We start from the raw sequence: 21,556 nt of genomic DNA on the forward strand, positions 1-21,556 counted from the left end.
ACCCTAAACCCTCCCTATGCCTCCATTTCCCGCTTAAACTTCTTCTTCTTAACAGTGACAAAACCTAATGTGAGAAATCCTCGCCGAAATCTCTCTTACAATGGCGGCCGAACTTCCACCGGAAATACTCGCCGAAATCTTCTCCCGTTTACCAGTAAAATCACTTCTCCGATTCCGATCAACCTCAAAATCACTTCAATCCCTAATAGATTCCTCCAACTTCATCAACCTTCACCTCAAAAACAATCCCCTCAACCAATCCTTAATCCTTCAACACAACTACTCCGATATCTACCAAATCGATGATGATTTCTCTAATATATCCAAATCGATGATTCCACTCAACCACCCTTTCCCGCGTAACAGTACAACCACCGATCCTTTCACCCATAACATCATCATGTCTCTCATCGGTTCATGTAACGGCCTACTCGCCATTTCCAATGGTCGATTTGCTTTCAAGCATCCTAATGATGCTAACGAAATCACAATCTGGAACCCTAACACCCGTAAGCATCGGATGATCCCTTTTCTCCATCTTCCTATCCCCAACATTATGGAATCTGATGACATCAATCGCCACAGTCTATGCGTTCATGGCTTCGGTTTCGATCCTTTAAACTGCGATTACATACTCCTCAGAATCTCTTGGTTAATGGCTCCACAAAACCCTTTTTATGATTCACAGGTGAGACTCTTCAGCTCGAAAACAAACTCGTGGAAAATAATTCCTTCTATGCCATACGATCTTCGCCATATCCACCTTATGGGGATTTTTGTTGAGAATTCTCTTCACTGGACTATGGTGAAGAAACTTGATGGGTTGCATCCTTGTTTAATGGTCGCGTTTAACCTAACACTTGAGATTTTCAATGAGGTTCCTCTTCCTGCTGAATTGGTTGGTCAAGTTATTAGTAATGAGAGTTCTGAAACTTCTGCTGCTGCTTTGGGAGGGTGTCTTTGTGCAATTGTGAATTATCAAACTACTAAAATTGATGTTTGGGTGATGAAAGAATATGGATGTAGAGACAGTTGGTGTAAACTTTTTACTTTGGTTAAATCGTGCTTCAATTTACCTTTGGATTTTGTGAGGCCTTTATGTTATTCAAGTGATGGAGGTATGGTTCTGTTGGAAACAAATCAAAGCTTGGATAAAAATCTTATGGTGCTGTTTTGGTATGATTTAAAGAGCGAACAAGTTAGTTATGTTGAAGGAATTCCTAATTTGAGTGAAGCTATGGTTTATGTCGGAAGTCTTGTACCACCTTCTTTACCTATTGATAATTTTAGGAAGAAGGAGAGTAGTACAAGCAAGAGAAGGTACTTATTGATTATCTGAGCTTTTTGAATTTTTGCAATGTATAAGTTAATATCAGCTCAATGGACCAATCTTATGATATATGTAGTTAAACTCTATGTTATAGGTCAAATTGAATTCTTAGTATAGTACAGTGATTCCCTAATCAATATGAAGTCTCAACTTTTGTTTATGTATTTGACAATGTGAATGCTGGATTTCAAAAGATACAAAAAAGACAACAATGTGTGCTATGTGTTAGTTTAAGAGTAGACCTTGTGACTAGCTAAATAATTTTGGTATGGTTTTTTTTTTTTCACTCATTGTTTGAGATCTTCACTCCTAAATAATATTTTTTAAAAGCTTATTTCTGAATGTTGAGACTATTCTACCCTGCCTTGGTATGTAAAGAGAAGAAAGTTGCTGTTTAGAAATTGGCTTACCATGAAATTACTCCAAATTTATGCATAGTTCCTTTCAAAAGAATTGTTATTTTATCAACTATTCTTTTGTTATATTATTGAACTTACTTTGATGAGATTCATTTTTTTCCACAGGGACGACTTCTGGTCCCGAGGATTTAAATTGAGATTGTAAGGGATGGAAGGAAGGACCTGTAATGTGCAGCTGAAACAGGATGCTCAAGTTGTTTCTTGTGATGGAACTAGTCACCTTGGTTCGTGGGAAAGGTTGAATTGATAATGAATGGAGCTGCACCCATTTTTATCTCTTTTTTTGAATTGTATGAGATCACACTTATCCCTTTTGTGTAAAAAGTTCACATTTGGGTGTGAAGAATTTGATGTTGAATCCTCTCTCCCTCTGGCCTTTCTAAAAGGATCTTCTGCTTTTATCTTTTACTTCTAATACTAGTACTATTGACAAAATGTGGAAGCGCAATAAGGTTGGTTATTGTATTTAAAGTATCTTTTATTTCTTTCATCTCTAAATTCCAAACTATTGCAACATGCTTATGAAAGCACAAAGTTGGTTATTGTATGAAAAGTATTGCTCCTTTCGTGCGCGTTTGTTTGTGTGTGACGTTGTGTCCCCTCTTCACTGTGTGTAAGTCTTTGTTCTTCCCATCTTTAATGCGTGTGTCTACTACCACGTCGTCGCCGTCTCTGTTTGTCCTTAAAGGATCAATAAGTATAATCCTTCCTCAATCATTTTTCTGTGCAAATTAGGTTCTGTATTGTTGCGAATTCAATTGATTTTCTATGAAAATTGTATTCATTTGTTGTCGTTGGCTACATTGATGCTACTTCATGAAAAGAATAGTATTTTCTGGTTTGTTGTATGAAATTTAATCTATTTGCTACAAATACAATCTTTAGTGTGATGCTGCTTTATGAAATTGAATTCTTCTGCTGTATATATGGATTGGATTTTGGCCTGCTAGGTGCATGTTTTGCTGTATAACGCTTCATTAGGTTCTGAAGCAGTATTTTGTAAAATGATTTAGTTGGTATGTATATGATACTATGTGATAGTGTGTACTGTTGTTATAGTCGATGGAATGAAACTGTCAATTGCCTTTTGAAAGATGAAGATAGGATAGACTATTGTAATTGCCAATTGGATGTTTTACTTTTTATAATGATGGTGGTAGGCTGCATTATATTCAACTTCGGAAGAGATACAAGGGAAGGGAGGTTAAGCATCAAATATTGTGCTTGAAGTTCCAGAAATTACTGTAGGGAAGATCACATAGTTAAACAATATTTTTGGTTGTGTGTTGAATTGATAGCAACAAGGAAGTGGTAGCCCAGAAATTGTGTATGCTGCTGTGGTGTAAAGATGTTCAAGTTTAATATGGTAGAAAACGTTTTGATGAAAACCAAGTGGTAACCCAAAAATTGTGATTCCTTTATATGCAAAGCTATAGTTAAAATTTGGCCAAAAATGATTACTTTAGAAGTTCAGGTGGTAGGGTATGGAAAAATAGTTAACATTTTGGTAAGATAAATGGTTGTAGGGGATGGAACAATAGCTTAACGTTTTGGTAAGATAAATGGTTCATGGTTGGATTCTCAAACCAGATTGCAAGATAGGGTGGATATTGTTCACTCTGATTTGTTTGATTTAAATGTTTTAACAATTATGCTAGTGGAAGATAAAATTTCGTTACACCTTCTGCCAAAATGTTTTGTTTTAAATGGTTTGATCCTTTACCCCCCTCTTAAAAGTTCGCAAGATAAATGTTTATCTTGGAAATTCTTACATGGTGATTGGTAATAAGCGTTTGACTTCTATTCATGCAATGAGATTTTTCTTTAGTTACAAGCGCTTGACTCTAACTTAAGTACTCAAATAGAAGAAGTGATTTCCTTATGCGCTCCTATATGAGCCATTATCTGCCACTTTTCAAGATGGAGAAATCTCTAGGTTCACGATGCTTCCATTTGCAAAATTTCATAGATTACTTTCAAGTAACTAGTGTTGATGCTTATGTTTCATTTACTATAAAGCTAATAACGCCAACTTGCTTGCTCAATAAGCTCTCGAAGATAATTAACTCAAGAAGACTAAAAATTTCAGATCTTAAATCAGTCAGAAATTTTAGACCTGAATCAAATTTGCATCAAATTGCATGTCACTATTTGGAACTTGAAAAATAATCAAATCAAAAAGTCACAAAATTCCACTGAACTCTATCAAAAAAAAAAAAAAAATCCTTTGACAATAACCACGGCTTTTCCATATGATATTCCAACCTCTAAGATGTCACCGCCGCAATTCACTTCATTGAACAATAATGACTTCAAAAGGGAAGGAACTTCTCATTCCAATGCATTGATATGCCCTCCTTCTGATGCATTGATGTGACCTCCTCCAAGGATGGCCTTGCCTCAATCAAACAAATCAGAGCACATTTTTTACAAAACACGAATTTGTACCGAGTTCAGATTTGGTGCTTGTAGAAACGGAAAAAATTGCAACTTTGATCATGGAGCTGAAGAGATAAGGCAACCACCACCAAATTTGCAGAAGCTAGGTGGTCCGTGCAACGAAGATCAACTGCAGCTGGGAAATCAAGTTGAAGATGAAAAAATCATACAAAGGATGAAACTGTGCAAGAAGTATTGCAATGGGGAGGAATGTCCATATAGAGATAACTGTAAATTCCTTCATGAAGATCCTGCACAGTTTAGGGATGATTCCTTGAAATCAAGAGAGTACTTATCGGAACTAATAATTTGGAAGGCAGCAGGGCTGTGAACAAGCAAGCAAGGGGCACTTATCGGAAGACTAAGCTGTGTCGCAATTGGAAGCATACCGGATATTGTTCCTTTGGAATGAACTGTCTCTTTGCTCATGATGAAGAAGGTAACAATAACTCATTTTGATTATTGGTTTTGGTTTTATCATATTCATATAATTCTATTGCTTTATTTTGTTTAGTTATATAAAATATGTTTTTTTCATTTTCTAGATGATGTGTAGAATGTCATTTTCTGTGATATGATGTGCAAACTACAGTGTTTGAATGCTTTGAATGTGTGTCATTTTGTTGTTGTGTTGTGTATGATGTTTCATGTTTGATTTGAATGGAAAATGCTCCTCCTACTGGTTTTCCCTTTGCCTTGTCTTGCAAAAATGTTCCTTCCTAAGGTTCTGATGGAAAATGATTCCATCCTTGTTTATAGGCAGAGCAGGTTCTGAATGTACCCGACTTGTGGAAAAGGAAGAAGAGCAGCCTAAGAAGAAGCGTATACTTGGGTTGAAATTCAGCCAGATCAATCGTATTTACGGTGATTGGATTGATGATTGGCCTTTTGTTATGCTCTGGAAACACACCTCATTTGGATAAGCATTCTTCTGCGTTAACAAAGAATTTTGGAAACATGGTCATTGGTGTGTGTGATCAATTAATAGATTTATTTTTTCTTGCTACTTTTTTTGCTATTTATTTTTTACTGTTAATTGGTAAAGTTTTATGGTCTAAGACGTGCGCATTTGTTCGTAAATGAGATGTGTGCTCAACATGGTGGCTGCTATAAGGTTGCAAATGGTCAACTTAATGTATAAATTTATTGAAAGAACTAATTTCATTTCTATTGTTGAATAAAAGGGACTAAGCCCCACACAAAACACTAAAAACCTCTAGGAAATATCATTTCCGCGGCATCAACCAAAAAGGCATTAGAAACAAAACATAGAGAAAACTCAAAGATCCTAATATTAGTATCCAAACTCAAATTGTATTTCGCAAAGACATATTCAACTGCTTGACTACGGTAGACCTGAATCCAATCTATCACACTTGAATATTACATATAAGCGTCCTTTGAGAATTAATTAGTGGTAGGGAAACTGTCTTTAAGCAGCTTGATTGCAAGAGACGAATCTGCATAAACCTGGATTTTTTTTAAAACCTCTACTCCAAGCAATTTTCAATCCATGAAATATATCCCAAAGCTCAGCTTCAAGCATAGAGCACAGAAGAGTCTTGGCTGCAGAAGCACAAATAAAGTTACCCGCATCATCTCAAAGAATTCCTCTACAAGACGACATATCCCCCCTTCTCGTTACTGCACCATAAGTATTCAAAGCTACAAAACCATTATGAGGCAGCTCCCATCGAACAGAAGAACTAGAACACTATCATGAAGACTGTCCAATTGAGTAAAAGGGGATTCAAAACTAGCACTTACTCTCTTTAGCTCTTAATCTTATGATACAAGGTCAGATTATCCGCCATGCAATTTCGGAAAACAAGTTGATTATGTACCAAATATTTTCTAGCACCACTCCAAACATAACACACCAAAATGTATCATGACATAAAAAATATCCAGAAGATTCATCATCAACAGAGCAATCCCGAAAAACATGTATATATATGATCCTCAATATTACTTTAGTATTATATCTATACACATTCATAGAAAGTTTTAGGATTGATTCTAATATAGTTGTCAATCAAGAAAATATAGCAGGTATGAATATTCCTATTTACTATATGTGTGTGTATTTATTATAACATAGGTTTATATTAACTAACAATCATGAAAATATATACACTAATGACTTGATGAATTTTCCTTTCATTTTTTTGTTATATCTGGAGCCACGAAGTAGATGTTTAATCTATTATTGACAATGGTTTTTTGCTAAGTGGATTTTTGCCAAGTTTCTTTTTCAAATGTGTAATATTTTGGTTTGATGATATTAGGAAATGTCGTATAATATTTGTGATTTGTCATCATGTCGTTATATATTATGTTACCATACATTAAATTCGATATGCCTAATGTGTAATCCAATTAGTATTTTTTTTATTTAATCATTGGTTCATTTCAACTTTGTGTGAAAATTTGAATTTTTAAGTTTGCAAATTTTTATGGCTTTTAACATTATTATTTTTATTGGTTTTAGTCCCTGCAATTTTTTTTTATAGTTTTTGGTCCCTGCAAAAAATTGTTTTTGGAAATAGTCCCTGACCCCAGTTATGTGATGATTTGTCGCTTTTATAAATTAAAAAATAATTATTGTATCTGTTTTATTATTATTTTTTAATTAAAAAATAATTATTGTTATATAAATTATAAAAAATAATATTCTTTTTATTAAGTAAACACATATGCCACATATGCACAAAAGTGACAAATCATCACATAATTGGGGTCAAGGACTATTTCCAAAAACAAAAATTTTTGCAAGGACCAAAAACTATAAAAAAAAAATTGCAGGGACTAAAACCAAAACTGACCTATTTTTGCAGGGACCAAAAACTATAAAAAAAAATTGCAGGGACTAAAACCAAAACTAGCCTATTTTTGCAGGGACCAAAAACTATAAAAAAAAATTGCAGGGACTAAAACCAAAACTGACCCATTTTGCAGGGACCAATACCATATTTTAGCCTACTTATTATTCTCTGCCACTTACTTTATGTGTTGCTTTTGTAGAAAAAATATGTTCTTACTTTTAAAGTTCATTGAAACATTAGTCATTGGTTTTGTCAATAAGACTCTTAAGTATTTATTGTATTGAGACAAATAGGTGAAAAGAGATAATACGTACTTTCTCCGTCTCAAAATAACAATAGTTTAAAGTTTGTGCACGATTTTTATGAAAATAATTAATTGTGTTGATTTTCAATTAATTAGTTAATGAAGTAGCTAAATTGGATGAAATTTCCTTCTAAAATTAGTATCATTTATTAAAATATCATATACGAACATTGACTTTGGAGGGTGTTTGTGTATGAATCTTCAGGTATACTCCAATATCAGATCCAGAAACCAAGGGATATTTTGATTTGTTAATCAAGGTAGGTCACCATTTATATGGCATTACTTTTCTTATCTAATAGACCCTTTTAAAGAGGCACTTCGGAGATTTACTTTTCAAATTGTTGCAGGTGCATCCTGAAGGAAGAATGGGCCAGCATTTTGCTAGCTTAAAACCAGGCGATGAGGTTCAAATGACAGGGTAAGTATGTCTTTTGCATTAATAATTTAAGATCATAACAATACTACTTTTCATGCTTACATTTTTTATAATAAAATACATTCTTTCAGGCCCACAGTAAAGTTCAGATATAATCCAAATATAAAGAAGAATATCAGCATGGTAAGCATATTTGAAAAAATTATATTATTTAAACATATTTTGTCATGTCCTTTCATATTTACAAGTTAGTTCATCCGTTAATTTTATCAGACACACCACAAGTTTAATCAACGAGCTTATTCGCTATAAACTCACCCATTGTAAACTAGCTTATCAATTGTACACTACTTTTTTTTTTTTACCTTTAAGTATTCTAATTATCCAGTATTATATATCCTAACAGTATTCCATTCAAGGGAACGATAAAAGTACATCAACTTCAAAAAAGCTATCTTATTTTCTTTATGCGCCACAATGAGGACATTGGGTTTATAGTGTAATGAATAATATAAATACATTCACTTCATCATGCAGATTGCCGGTGGCACAGGAATTAATCCCATGCTTCAGGTAATCCAAGCTATATTGAAGAATCCTGATGACAAAACTCAGGTAGGTTGCAAATGTCTCTATTATTTCATCCCCTAATATCTACATTATAAAACTTGTCTTTCTTTATTCTTAATTATATCATTATATGAATGCACTGAATTAATTTTGTTTTTAATTGATTGAATCATTTTGGGATATTAGATTCGTATATTGCTGCTGGAAATGCTCTAGGTCATTTTGTTTATGCATATGAAGCATGATTGATTGTTTCGATATACATGAGATTATCACACGTTATGGTGGTGTTGTAATATACAGATATCATTGATTTATGCTAATGTCACCCCAAATGATATACTGCTTAAAGAAAAGCTCGACATTCTAGCAACAAGCCACCCAAACTTAAAGGTAAATATTTTGTTTAGAGAAATTACTACCGCTTGTTAATCCATCATTATTGTAATAAATATTATTTTTTTTTAAAACACAATGAGCAGATATTCTACACCGTAGATAATCCTACTGAGAACTGGAAAGGAGACGTGGGTTACATATCAGAGGATATGGTTCTAAAATACTTACCAGATCCTAGTGATGACACCGTTATTCTTGTGAGTTTTTCTTTTATGTAAAAGCTGGTATTAATAGAACTCTTCTAATACATTCAACATTTTGAACCTCCGTGAAAATCGAAAAGTGTATTTCTTTTTTTGTGTGCTTGGAGAATATTGAAGTATCTACATTTACTCAATGGTTAAAATCACCGATATATATGATTAACATAGCACTTAATAGCAATGTTCCACTCTTACATATATATAATGTGTTGCATGCATTATTGTTAGCGCAACTATAAAGATTGTTGCATAAGCAACAATAACAGAAACGGGTTTAGGGTTTCTAGGGTTTTCTGGTTTTGTGAAATTAGAGAGAATGAGAAGAAAGAGTAATGATTAGAATTGATAAAAGTGAAGTGTATTATTGAGATATGTAAAACTATACAAGGAATGAGCTTATATAATATAAAAGCATTTGCTAGATTTCTTGAAGTACAAGTAAAGTAACAACTCTTAACAACTATGAGCTAGATTCTAGGAATTTTAAAACAACTTTGTAACAAACTAAAATCCCTAATGTGATTAATCAGATAAGCTTGATTAAATCACTATAACAACTTGAATTAAAACAAACTAACAATTATATCCTGCATTTCAGGTGTGTGGTCCACGTAGCATGATGCAACGTGTATCTGGTACCAAGACTAGGAACTTCAGACAAGGAGAGGTATGAAATTAAACTGTGTGATTTTATTTCTTGGTCATTTGTAATCATGCACTTCCTTGTTGATCTTTTGCAGCTATCTGGCATACTCAAAAAGGTCGGGTACACGAAACAAATGGTTTACAAATTTTGAGAAGCACTAGCTAATTGATCAGAGCCAGCCTAAACATAAGGCAGCACATATGTTTTAGGCCTCTGAAAAACAATTTTTTTATGAATGCTGCTTATCTTAACAAAATATGAGTTTAATATTAATAGTTCTCAAGTTAACAAAATAATCAAGTTTTTAGATAGCTCAATTTGCTTAGTTTTGTTTATTAAGCTTGGAGGTTGCAGGTTCAAAACTGGCAGCAAAACCACAATTTTTATTTTATTTTATTTTATTTTATATTTCTACTTATTTAAATTTTGTGGAGACTTGTGACACATTTCATTATTATTATTTTTTTTTACAAAACCTGACTTTACTCTAATCTACTTTTTAGGCACGTTTATTTATCTATACTTATATCTATTCAAAAAAATATATATATGGTTTTAATTTAATACTTTAATTTGAATTTTATCATTCATTTAAACAACTATATATTTATAATTTTATCATTTTAATTACAACAACTAGGCATGGAAATGAAGCCGGGTGGAGATAGGTTTTACCTTCCACGTCTCTATCCCCGACTCTCATATACTTACATGTTATCCCACTCATATATGCAATAGGGATGAGAAATTGAATCTATTAGAATATAAAATATTAGTATAATGTATACTACTTAAAGATATATGGTCCCAAGTATATTGTAATTATTTAGAGATAATTGAGACTCAAGTTAGACATACTTGGTGCCCTTAATCATCAAAGCCCCTTGTGCCTGGTGCCAGCGCTTCACTAAATTTGTATCTACATTGGGCTTCTCACAATGTGCATCTGATCATTCTTTGTTCATCTATCACAATGGTAATGACACGACATACATTCTCTTATATGTTGAGGACATCATTCTTACTGCTTCATCTATCACAATGGCTCAACTCGGTAGTGAATTTGCAACGGAAGATCAAGGCCCCATCAGTTATTTTCTGAGTAACTCAGTTACTAGACATTCAGGTGGTATCTTTCTCTCCCAACAAAAATATTCCGAAGAGATTATTCAGAAAGTTGTCGTGACATCTTTCAAACCAGTCTTTACCTCGTGGGCATTAAAGCAAAACTCAGTCGCCTCTCAAGTAACCCCTATCACAATCCATCTGAATATTGAAGTCTTACAAGTGCATTGCAATATATAACTTTCACCCGACCTGATATCGCCTATGCCGTCAAACAAATGTGTACACATTAATTATCAGAGTATCGTGGTGTTGTTAATGTTGTTGAATCTTGTTGGCTTTGAAACTTTGCTATTAGAACTCCAGTGTCCGATCATCAAAGTCGTTCTTGTCTACTGTGACAACGTTAGTGTTGTTTACTTGCCAGATAATCCTATCTAACATCAAAGCACAAAAGATATTGAAATGGATATCCATTTTATGTGTGAAAAGGTTGCTAAAGGTCAAGTATATGTTCTACATGTCTCGTCTCGTAATCAAATAACTGACATTTTCACCAAGGGTCTTCCACTGCAATTATTTGAAGATTTCATAGGTAGTCTCAACATTCGTCAACCCCGTTTTAACTACGGAGGTGTATTAGAATATAAAATATTCATTGTATAAATTATTAGTATATTGTATATTAGTTAGAAATAATTGAAGCTCAAGTTAGACACACTTGGTACATTGTATAAATACACATTACAACATATTGAAACAATCAGGGAAAACAATTTTATCATAATCAAATCCCCGTCTCTGATGGGTTTCGGTATCTCCGTCTCATCCCCATCCTTGCAGTGAATCATTTTTTCTAAATAAAAGAAGTTTTTTCCAGCCCCAGAGATAATGTTGTAATGCATAATCCAATAATATGTTCACTTTAACATTTCCTTGACTAAATGATTGAGTTGCTCATTAGTTGCCCCTCTTTCCCCTTCCATTTTCTATGTGTTGATTCACCCAGTCATTTATTGGCGCATTTAGCAAATTGCCCAAAGCGATCAATTCTTTGTTCTTTTATCCTCTTTGAACTTTTTGATCTTTCAACCTACAAATCAAATGGAAATAGGTCAAAGTAACTACAATTATGACTAAACCCTAACAGTCAAATATTTAAAATAAATTTGAGAAATTTGAAAAGTTGAAAAGTTTTCTTTCTAAACAAGTTAATATGTTTTTTTTTGTGGTGGCCAGGTTTGAACCCCGGACCTTGCATATTTTATGCATTGTCCAACCAACTGAGCTAAGCTCACGAGGACTAAACAAGTTAATATGTGCGAATACATATTGAATTTCCAGTAAATTTGGCACTTATCATAGACCCATTTTATTTCTCTACGTAACGTGCATGGTCAATGTTTGCATGGCGACAAAGACTTAAGTTATTTGATGACCCATGCAAATAACTCTCCATAATTATATCTCATATAATTAAACAGTTACATTTAATAGATATGAATGACCGCTCACCATCTACGGCACAACAATAATGATTTTAATGTGACCTTTTATCGGAGGATTGTTTGTGGCTAACCCAACACAAGGATAACCAATTTAAAAAGCACGTGAGAAAATAAAAATGTATCCTCACCCATATCTATGACAAGATTTGCTACAGTAATATATACTGAGTTATATATAGTTTTCGATCTCAACCGTCTCTCTAATGTAAATTAAAAACTAAAAAAAAAAAATGTAAATTAAAAACTGTGATTTTAAAATGATCTCAAACCTTAAAATACAACAATCAAGAAGCATACAACAATATCAAAATAGTAGCCAGGTTCAACGAACAAGATGAAGGCATTATATTGATTTATGAGTAATGGCAAGTTGGCAACTTATATCAAACTACAAACACAAATGGGACCCCAAATACTTTTCGTCATATATGGTTAGTGAAGTAATGATAAAACTCAAATTGTGTGTTACTAACATGTTTCTCTATATTAAACAAAAAAAAATTGACCATAAATAATATAGTAATGATTTATAACCACACTTTCTTCTTGACAATAATACATGACACTTACATTGTTCATGGAATTTTCACGGTGAATCGTGTTTTTTTTTTTATTTGAAAAAGGAAAAACCTCTTTTTTTTTAAATATAGAGGATGTTTCTTGTAACACAAAATCTAAGTCATGTAATTAACTAATTTTACAACTTCTTAACCACAAAAGTGTATGTTGTAAACTTTAATTTTTTAACACAAATTTCATTAACCGATTTGACTACCACATTAACCACACAAATACAAAGCATTAACCACTTATTTTACATAAATATATGTATTTTGGTCATTTTTTTAAAATACGTAAAAGAATTTATTAACCCCATCCTTTTATTGTTAACGAAACGAAGTGGTAAAAGTGGTTAGTGAAATTTATGTTTCCAAAAGCGGTTAACTACGTGCATTTTTATGGTTAATTTAGTTGTAAAACTGGCTAATGATACAATCAATTTTTGTGTTCCAAATATTATATCCTCTATAACAAAAAAAAAGTCTCTGTTCAGAAAAAATATATTATGCCTAAAAAAATGTTCACCGTGTTTATTTATTGTGTTCATATTGTCTATTTAATGTGTTCATATTGCATTAAGTAAATAATAATATCATTTTCTTTATTTACTAATAAAAAAATGTTAGATAACTCTACTCAGGTTGAGTTGGCACCAATCAATAATATTATCCGTGTTAAAAAAAAAATGTGTTAACATTTGTCTTGTTTTTTGGGTAGCTGCTGGAGTTTTGTTTTGACCTTAAACTTAAACCTTACCACTTCCTCACTATATATTCCCTCTGGTCCTATATATAAGAAAAGATTTTTTTTTAGATACATTTAATAATTAATGTATATAGTCTTCATTGTTAACGAGATACGTTAATTATTCAATGTACCTAAAAAAAGAATCTTTTCTTATATATAGCACCGGAGGGAGTATATGCTTGTCTCATTTCTGGACCAAACCCTGAAAACAATAACCAAACCTTTGATCATCCCATCCATCGTGTTTTTCTCATCTTGGTCTTTCAACTGTTTTCTTTTCATTGTTTGTTATTTATTATTTGATTAACATTTCAACTAATTGCATGTCACTATTTTCAACTTTGATACAAATTTTTTATTTAGCTCTAAAATTTTACTAAGTTTTGTTTCAATTTTTGAGTTCAGTTCATCTGATTGATCAACAATAATTAAATCAAGAAGACTAAAAAAAAATTCAGATCTTAAATCAGTCAGAAATTTCATATCAAATTTGCATGCACTATTTGGAACTTGAACAATAATCAAATCAAAAAGTCTAAAAATTTCAGATCTTAAATCAGTCAGAAAGTTTAGAGCTGAATCAAATTTGCATCAAATTGCATGTCACTATTTGGAACTTGAACAATAATCAAATCAAAAAGTCACAAAATTTCACTGAACTTTATCAAAAAAAATAAAATCCTTTGACAATAACCATGGCTTTTCCATATGATATTCCAACCTCTAAGATGTCACCGCCGCAATTCACTTCATTGAACAACAATGACTTCAAAAGGGAAGGAACTTCTCATTCCAATCCATTGATATGCCCTCCTCCAAGGATGACCCTTCCTCAATCAAACAGATCAGACCACATTTTCTACAAAACACGAATTTGTACTAAGTTCAGATTTGGTGCTTGTAGAAACGGAAATAATTGCAACTTTGCTCATGGAGCTGAAGAGATAAGGCAACCACCACCAAATTCGCAGAAGCTAGTTGGTCCGTGTAACGATGATCGGCTGCAGCTGGAAAATCGGGCTGAATATCAAAAAATCATACAAAGGATGAAACTGTGCAAGCATTATTGCAATGGGGAGGAATGTCCATATGGAGATAAGTGTATATTCCTTCATGAAGATCCTGCACAGTTTAGGAATGAATATTCCTTGAAATCAAGAGAGTGCTTCGCAATAACCATTGAAACTAATAATTTGGAAGGCAGCAGGAATGTGAACAAGCAAGCAAGGGGCACTTATCGGACGACTAAACTGTGTCGCAATTGGAAGGAGACAGGATATTGTTCCTATGGAAAGAACTGTCTCTTTGCTCATGGTGAAGAAGGTAACAATAATATACTTTGATTATTTGTTTCGGTTTTAACATATAATTCTATTGCTTTATTTTGTTTAATTATATAAAATATATATTTTTTTAATTTTCTAAGTGTTGTGTAGAATGTCATTTTCTGCGATATGATGTGCAAATTACAGTGTTTGAATGGTTTGAATGTGTGTCATTTTGTTGTTGTGTTGTGTATGATGTTTCATGTTTGGTTTGACATAAACTTGCTCCTCCTACTTGTTGTCCCATTGCCTTATCTTGCAAAAATGTACCTCCCTAAGGTTCTGAATGGAAAATGATTCCATCCTTGTTTATAGGCATAGCAGGTTCTGAATGTACCTTCATGTATGATTAATGATCACATTATCTCCTTGTTATCAAATTTCTGCCATAAATGGGCTGTGGCATGGCGGACTTTGTGCTAGTCGGCATAGTCTATACCATGATACCCGGCTTGTTTCCACCATATGCCGCAGCTCCATGTTTATATGCCAGATTTTTCGCCAGATACCTTAATCCGCATTTTGCTTATGATAACTTTGCTCTAGCTGAGATTTACATTATGTTGTTAATTGCTGTTCGCGGAAAAATGTGGTTAGTTCGAATTCCGCTCTGCAATAGTGCTATAGACGCTATTTCACAATATTTTGTTTTGTACTAAATAAAGTTTGGTGGGGCAATAGTCATTTGTTCAAATCCCGCTATTTAACAGCACTTACATAATACTTGAATGAAATTCTGAATTTTCCCATCAACCGCATTGTCAGGAATTTTTATATGATAGAAATGTCTAAGTTTTCATAAATTAAAATAGCTAACCCCCTCTTTATTCTAATGGATCATTACTATTGTATGGTGTTGAAAGTTAAGAGAAAAAAATCCACAGTTTTACATTTGTTAAGATACTAGAATTTGTTGTAGTTTGGAGTAATTTGTGATTCTTAATAACCAGCTATTGTATTATGTTCATCTTTTCCAACTTTGTTTCTTCTTAAAGTTTTTGTTGATAATTGCCTACAAATTTGATGTCTGACATGAACAATAATTTTGAGGTACATTGCTCATTTGCAAAGTTTTAAATTGCGACCATGCCGTGATCCTCAATATTGGGGTCAAATATGGTTAATGCAGATGCATTTGTGTGTGAATGTATGATAACGTCTCAGCCACACCACAGTCATGGTCGCAGACCTTATATTTAAAAAAACTCTTGCTCGTTTGTGTGCGAGTGTATGATAACTTATATTTGCATATTGTAAGCGAAAATTACAACATGATTAAAACAACTGCAACTGTTTGGTTTCCATGTATATTGTTCTGACTCCTGAAGTATCGGTTGTCTTGCAAATCAGAGTTACAAGTTCCTGGTGGAGCCATTGAAGCTGATGCTGCAGTTGCCATTGAAGCCGAAGCTGCAGTTGCCATAGCAAAGGAAGAGCACCAGCCAACTAAGAAGCGTATACTTGGGCTGAAATTCAGCCAGATCAATCGAATTTACGGTGATTGGATTGATGATTGAACTCTTGTTGTGCTCTTGGCAACACACCTCATAGTGATCAATTCATAGATTTATCTATTATTGCTTTTTTTTTCCTTTCTTTCTTTTTTACTGTTAATTAATTGGCACAGTTTTATGGTTGGACACATCCGCAGACATGGGTGCGATATTTTTCCCTATATGTTGATAACCAGAGAACCAAACTGTACTTTATTCATAGTAAGATTTATGAAAGCTTCTCGATTGTGTTCTAGACTCAAAAATTATCTTATTAATAACATGAGTTATGTGTGCTGGAAGATTTGGAATTTAGAAGTTCCATAGAGAGTTAAGTGCTTCATCTTGCAAATGTATGATGGTAGGTTGCTAACCAACTATAAGAAAAAAGACCACTAAAACTATGATGAGAAAATGACTATCGACTACTAGTACGAGGAGAAATGAAATCCTAGGTGAATCAACAAAGACCCTTGTCACCCTTCCGGACAAATAACACGAGATCTAATCTAACATACCATTTTACTAAGACATTGAATAAATCATAGATATAACGAAAACAAGATTATATATAACCACTCTAATCAAGAGTTTACAATAGAATCACAACTTACTACACATAATCCCAACACAGAAAAAATTATCTACTAATACTCATGACATATTTACAATAGAGATTAGAAGGAGATGAATTTGCACCCGAAAGTTGGTAGATCAGGCCTTGATGCTCCTCCACCTTGTGTGCTGGTGCTCCTTAGCTCTTCTTGTGTAAATCTATCTTTTAAATTGTAAAGAATGCCCATTTTTGTGATATGAACTGTCTTTTATAGTTGGCAGGAAATTAGTGAAGATCCCCTAAACAAATTGAAGCCCGCTTAGCGAATTAATATTGCTTCAGAGTGAATTAAGTGTCAGCTCGAGGTCACTAAAACGACCAAGATTCGCTAAACGAAGAGGTGTGCTTGCTTTGCGAATTTGCTCTTCCAAAACCTCTCCAATCTCTAACTTTGATTCACTAAGCATTTCAGTGGGTCGCTTAACGAATTGGTTTGCCATGTTTTTCTTTTCCATTTTCACTGTGTTGATTCACTGACCTATTTGTTAGCTTGTTTAGCGAATTACCCAAACCTCATGTTCTTTGTTTTTTATCCTCGTTGAATTCTTTGATTTATTAAACTACAAATCAAATGGAAATAATAGATCAAAGTCGCAATGATTGTGTCTAAAACCTAACAATCAAATATTTACAATGATTTGAAGAAATTTGATAAGTTTTCTTGCCAAACAAGTTAATAAGTGCAATAAAAATATATTTGATTTTAGGTAATTAATTTGACACTTATCATAGACCTATTTTATGTCTCCACATGACATAGACCTATTTTATGTCTCCACATGACGTGCATGGCCAATGTTTGCATGGCGATGAACACTTATTTGATGAAGCTTTCGGTCTTGACCGTCTGATCATTACTCTCCATAATTATATCTCCTGTGAGTAAAAGATATGCAACATTTAATAGATACAAATCACCATCTGCGATACAACACCAATTTTAATGTTTACAACAATATTATAGTATGAGATACAACAATATTATAGCATAGAGCACAAAAGTTATGGTGAGAATTGTTTATGGCTAGCTTAACCCATTTGAAAACCACGTGAGAAAATAAAAATGCATCCTCACATGTCAATGAAGAGATAATAAGTACCAAGATTTTCTGTAGAATTGGGTTAAACCCAAAACTCGAACCACATATGTTACATTATTGGACTGGTTTGGACAAATCCACTAACTTCTGCATTCGGTTAGGTTGGGTGTTGAATTGCCCAAATTGTTTTTTTTTTCTTGTCAATGTTTTTCATATTTAAGTTTTCACAAAAATTACTTAACGACTTTTGCAAGACTCTTGACTTGAGAAAATAGACTCACGTATTCAACTGTCCCTATAATTCGATTGATCCCTCATTTAACTATCTGAGCATCGACTAAACCTTAACTTGGTTTTAGGCTGTTTTTGACTAACAATTTAGATTATTTTTATGTGTAAACAATGATCCACTACATCACGTTAATCATTTATCTTAACTGAGAGATAAAACGAGTTCCACATTGAAGGAGTGTTACATAGGGGAGGAATTCCTCATTCTAATGTTCTTAAATATTTTGTTATAACACGAGTTTAATAGAAGTGGTGCATGTAATGCTCACAAATGATTGGAGAGAGTGATTATTAAAACATAATTCTCTATAGGCACCCGTTTTAATGATAGCATGATAAGATTATCATAACAAAGTATTAAATATAGGAAGAATTCTCCATTATAGTTTATATATAGATGCTCTTAACCATGGCCGTTTTAAACATTTTGGAGGTCATGTTCACATCTTAAAAATTGAGTTCCAAATAAAAACAAGTGTTGTTAGACCCCAGAAATTATTTTAAAATGTTAGAATTTTAACAAATGAAACACAAAAAACTCAAAATTTTGAGACCCTGTGTTGTTGGTCTCTTTGCACGCCCTGATAGACGCCCTGCTCACAACCAAGTCATTGGAACAAAAGGATGGGTGATCTTGCACCATCTCCCTTTTTGCTTTTTAAAAAAATGTTGTTGGGATGGTTATCTTGCAGACGGTTTGCACATGTGTTGTGTTTGGTGTGTGTGTGTGTGTGTGGGGTGGTGGTGGTGGGGAGAAATCATCAAACACAAACTTCCTAAACCCAAAGGCGATGGATCTCAGGTAATGCATCTCTTTAATCTATTTACATTATCCAATTTTTCTGCCATATTTTTGCAACTCGTCTGACACAGTCGTAAAGATAGTTAACTATCGCATGTAGCAGCGACAGATAATTGTCGTTATCACCCCAACGACACTTAACTTTTGTTGGATCCGAGGATTTTTTTAATTTATTTTGAAATTTTGTACCATTTAATGCTTGAACTAATTATTAATAATATTTTTTGTTATTATTGTTTTTTTATTGATAGTTATGGTCGAAAATTCGGTTGACAATTATGTTGATAATTATGTCGAAAATTCGGTCTTAGTAAAAATAACAAAGTAACCAAAAAAAAAATTCAAGTAAAGTCGGTTCTTCCATCAAGTTGAAATCGTTAAGGTTGAAGCGCCCGGTTGATGCAAATCCAAATATTGATGAAGGTTTTTTTCCACCAAATATACTTGGTAATTATCAAATGCAAACTTCCTAAACCCAAAGGTGATGGATTTCGGGTGAAAGAGCATAAACATTTAGAGAAAGCTGCTTTTTAAGCCGCCTAAATTGCTCTCTCGCACCCAAATTGATCATTCTATCTTCAACGGAAATTAACTATTGTTCGCTGCCCAGAGGCAATTAATTGTTTGTTCTCACTTTCCCAACGGCAGTTAACTTCCGTTCCTGGGAAATGACATATACCAGGTAAGCCTACTTCCACCTCACTATTCCTCTACCATCTTTTTCCCTCTACCATGCATCCAAAACCCCAAAAGTAAATATTTTTTTTTTTTTTTGCATAATCTTTATCTCAAATCATTCAAGAAGGATTGTTAAAAGGTTTCCACAATCATTTGACGTCAAGAAATAGGTAATGCATCTTTTAACCCATTTACAATATCCAATTTTTCTACCATATTTTTGCAACTAGTCTGACATAGTCGTAAAGGTAGTTAACTATAGCATGTAGCAGCGACATTTAATTGTCGTTATCACCCCAACGACACTTAACTTTTGTTGGATCCCAGGATTTTTTTTATTTATTTTGAAGTTTGGTACCATTTAATGCTTGAACTAATTATTAATAATATTTTTTGTTATTATTGTTTTTTATTGATAGTTATGTTTGAAAATACGGTTAATAATTATGTTGATTGAAGGACAATGCATAAAATATGCAAGTCCGGGGTTCAAACCCCGGCCACCACCAAAACAAATTTAAGTAAAGTTGATTCTTCCGTCAAGTTGAAATCATTTAAGGTTGAATCCCCCAGTTGATGCAAAACCAAATATTGATGAAGGTTTTATTCATGTGAAACCTTCACTTGTTGATTCTGGTGTGTCCCAACTTGGTGATAGTGAAGTAGATATGGCACCTTTTTTTCCACCAAATATACTTGGAAAATCAGCGATGACATTATTAATTGGGGTTGACAATTAGAAAATAGGGAGGGATTTACTATTGTTACGGGAAAATCATATTTAAAGAAACCAATGTTATAGTTATCTTGTGAAAGAGTGGTGAATACAAAGCACCCAAGAAGAAGAAAGTGGAGCATGAAGGCACGGGATCAAGAAAATATGAGTGTATGTTCAGGTTGTGTAGGTATATATGTAAATAGGGAAACAAAGGAATGGTGGTTGGTTGTTCTTAATGGAGTTCACAACCATAAGATGGTGTGAAAATTAGAAAGGGCACCTTCTTGCGTGTAGATTAAGAAGAAAAGACAAGAAGCTTGTTGTTGACTTGACCAAGAGTTTGGTGTAGCCAAAGAATATTCTGATGAACTTGAAGAGAAAAAGAAAAGTCTTCTTGATGAATATAAAGCAAGTGTGTAATGCACGTTAAAGAATCCGAAAGTCAAGCAGAAATGACAAGTTAGAGATGCAAAATCTGGTCACAAAGTTGAAGGAGCACAAATATGTTCATTTCACCTAAACAAAATGCGAAGCTACTATTGTTCAAGACATAATTTGGGCTCATCTTGAATATATTAAGTTGTTTAACATTTTTCCGACTGTTTTGATCATGCACTCCACCTATAAAACAAACTTGTACAAATTGTCTTTGGTTTAAGATAGTTGGGTCACCTCAACTAAGACATATTATGTTGCTTTTGCATTTCTGACATGTGAAAAAAAATGGGAACTTCACTTGGGTTCTAAAGATGTTGCTTGATCTTCTGAACTCAAATGTCGTAGCAACCATTTTCCCTAAAACTATTGCATTGTCACTTGGGTTCAAAAGATGTTGCTTGATCTTCTGAACTCAAATGTCGTAGCAACCATTTTCCCTAAAACTATTGCATTACTTTGTCATTTCCATGTTGGAAAAAATGCATAGCAAATTTCATGTTTTGATTGAATTATTTTTTTAGATTATGCAAAACAACTTATACAAATGAATAAGTTTATATATATTATTTCTAAACTTGTCAAGGTAGTTTATGAAAAAACAGATTACGAAAATACAATTTTCGTTTGTGATCACTTATAATTGGATTGAATTATTTTTTAGCTTATGCAAAACAACTTATACAAATAAATAAGTTTTTATATATTATTTCTAAACTTGTCAAGGTAGTTTATGAAAAAAATAGCTTATGAAAATACAATT

The 21,556-nt window shown here is 33.2% G+C and overlaps 3 protein-coding genes and 1 pseudogene across 3 annotated transcripts; all 4 read left to right on the forward strand.

Annotated features, from left to right (window-relative positions):
- On the forward strand, nt 1-2,336 carry LOC146902202 (F-box protein CPR1-like). The gene is made up of 2 exons (XM_085732393.1): nt 1-1,320; nt 1,855-2,336. Exons 1-2 carry the CDS (start codon nt 101-103, stop codon nt 1,892-1,894), a joined length of 1,260 nt encoding a protein of 419 aa, XP_085588519.1. The 5' UTR covers nt 1-100; the 3' UTR covers nt 1,895-2,336.
- A 1,333-nt stretch (nt 2,337-3,669) lies between these two features.
- Nucleotides 3,670-5,111, forward strand: LOC146902203 (zinc finger CCCH domain-containing protein 39-like; annotated as a pseudogene).
- Nucleotides 5,112-8,227: 3,116 nt separating this feature from the next.
- Nucleotides 8,228-9,825, forward strand: LOC146902204 (NADH-cytochrome b5 reductase-like protein). Its single transcript, XM_085737126.1, has 5 exons — nt 8,228-8,311; nt 8,570-8,659; nt 8,749-8,862; nt 9,467-9,535; nt 9,609-9,825. Exons 1-5 carry the CDS (start codon nt 8,228-8,230, stop codon nt 9,663-9,665), a joined length of 414 nt encoding a protein of 137 aa, XP_085593252.1. The 3' UTR covers nt 9,666-9,825.
- Nucleotides 9,826-14,023: 4,198 nt separating this feature from the next.
- Nucleotides 14,024-16,422, forward strand: LOC146902205 (zinc finger CCCH domain-containing protein 39-like). The gene is made up of 2 exons (XM_085736011.1): nt 14,024-14,718; nt 16,071-16,422. The coding sequence occupies exons 1-2, from the start codon at nt 14,091-14,093 to the stop codon at nt 16,235-16,237; spliced, it is 795 nt and encodes a 264-aa protein (XP_085592137.1). The 5' UTR covers nt 14,024-14,090; the 3' UTR covers nt 16,238-16,422.
- The last annotated feature ends 5,134 nt before the right edge of the window (nt 16,423-21,556 follow it).

The sequence above is a fragment of the Medicago sativa genome, chromosome 8 (assembly GCF_051527215.1).
Source record: "Medicago sativa cultivar Bolivia chromosome 8, Bolivia_mono, whole genome shotgun sequence".
Taxonomy (NCBI): Eukaryota; Viridiplantae; Streptophyta; class Magnoliopsida; order Fabales; family Fabaceae; genus Medicago; species Medicago sativa.

Excerpts from the sequence above, each read along its gene's own strand:
- LOC146902204 (XM_085737126.1), top strand. The coding sequence starts at position 8,228 with ATGCAGATTGCCGGTGGCACAGGAATTAATCCCATGCTTCAGGTAATC. Across the intron at positions 8,863-9,466 it reads GTGATGACACCGTTATTCTT|GTGTGTGGTCCACGTAGCAT; the intron begins GTGAGTTTTTCT and ends CCTGCATTTCAG. Across the intron at positions 9,536-9,608 it reads GGAACTTCAGACAAGGAGAG|CTATCTGGCATACTCAAAAA; the intron begins GTATGAAATTAA and ends GATCTTTTGCAG.
- LOC146902205 (XM_085736011.1), top strand. The coding sequence starts at position 14,091 with ATGGCTTTTCCATATGATATTCCAACCTCTAAGATGTCACCGCCGCAA. Across the intron at positions 14,719-16,070 it reads CTTTGCTCATGGTGAAGAAG|AGTTACAAGTTCCTGGTGGA; the intron begins GTAACAATAATA and ends CTTGCAAATCAG.
- LOC146902202 (XM_085732393.1), top strand. The coding sequence starts at position 101 with ATGGCGGCCGAACTTCCACCGGAAATACTCGCCGAAATCTTCTCCCGT. Across the intron at positions 1,321-1,854 it reads AGTAGTACAAGCAAGAGAAG|GGACGACTTCTGGTCCCGAG; the intron begins GTACTTATTGAT and ends TTTTTTCCACAG.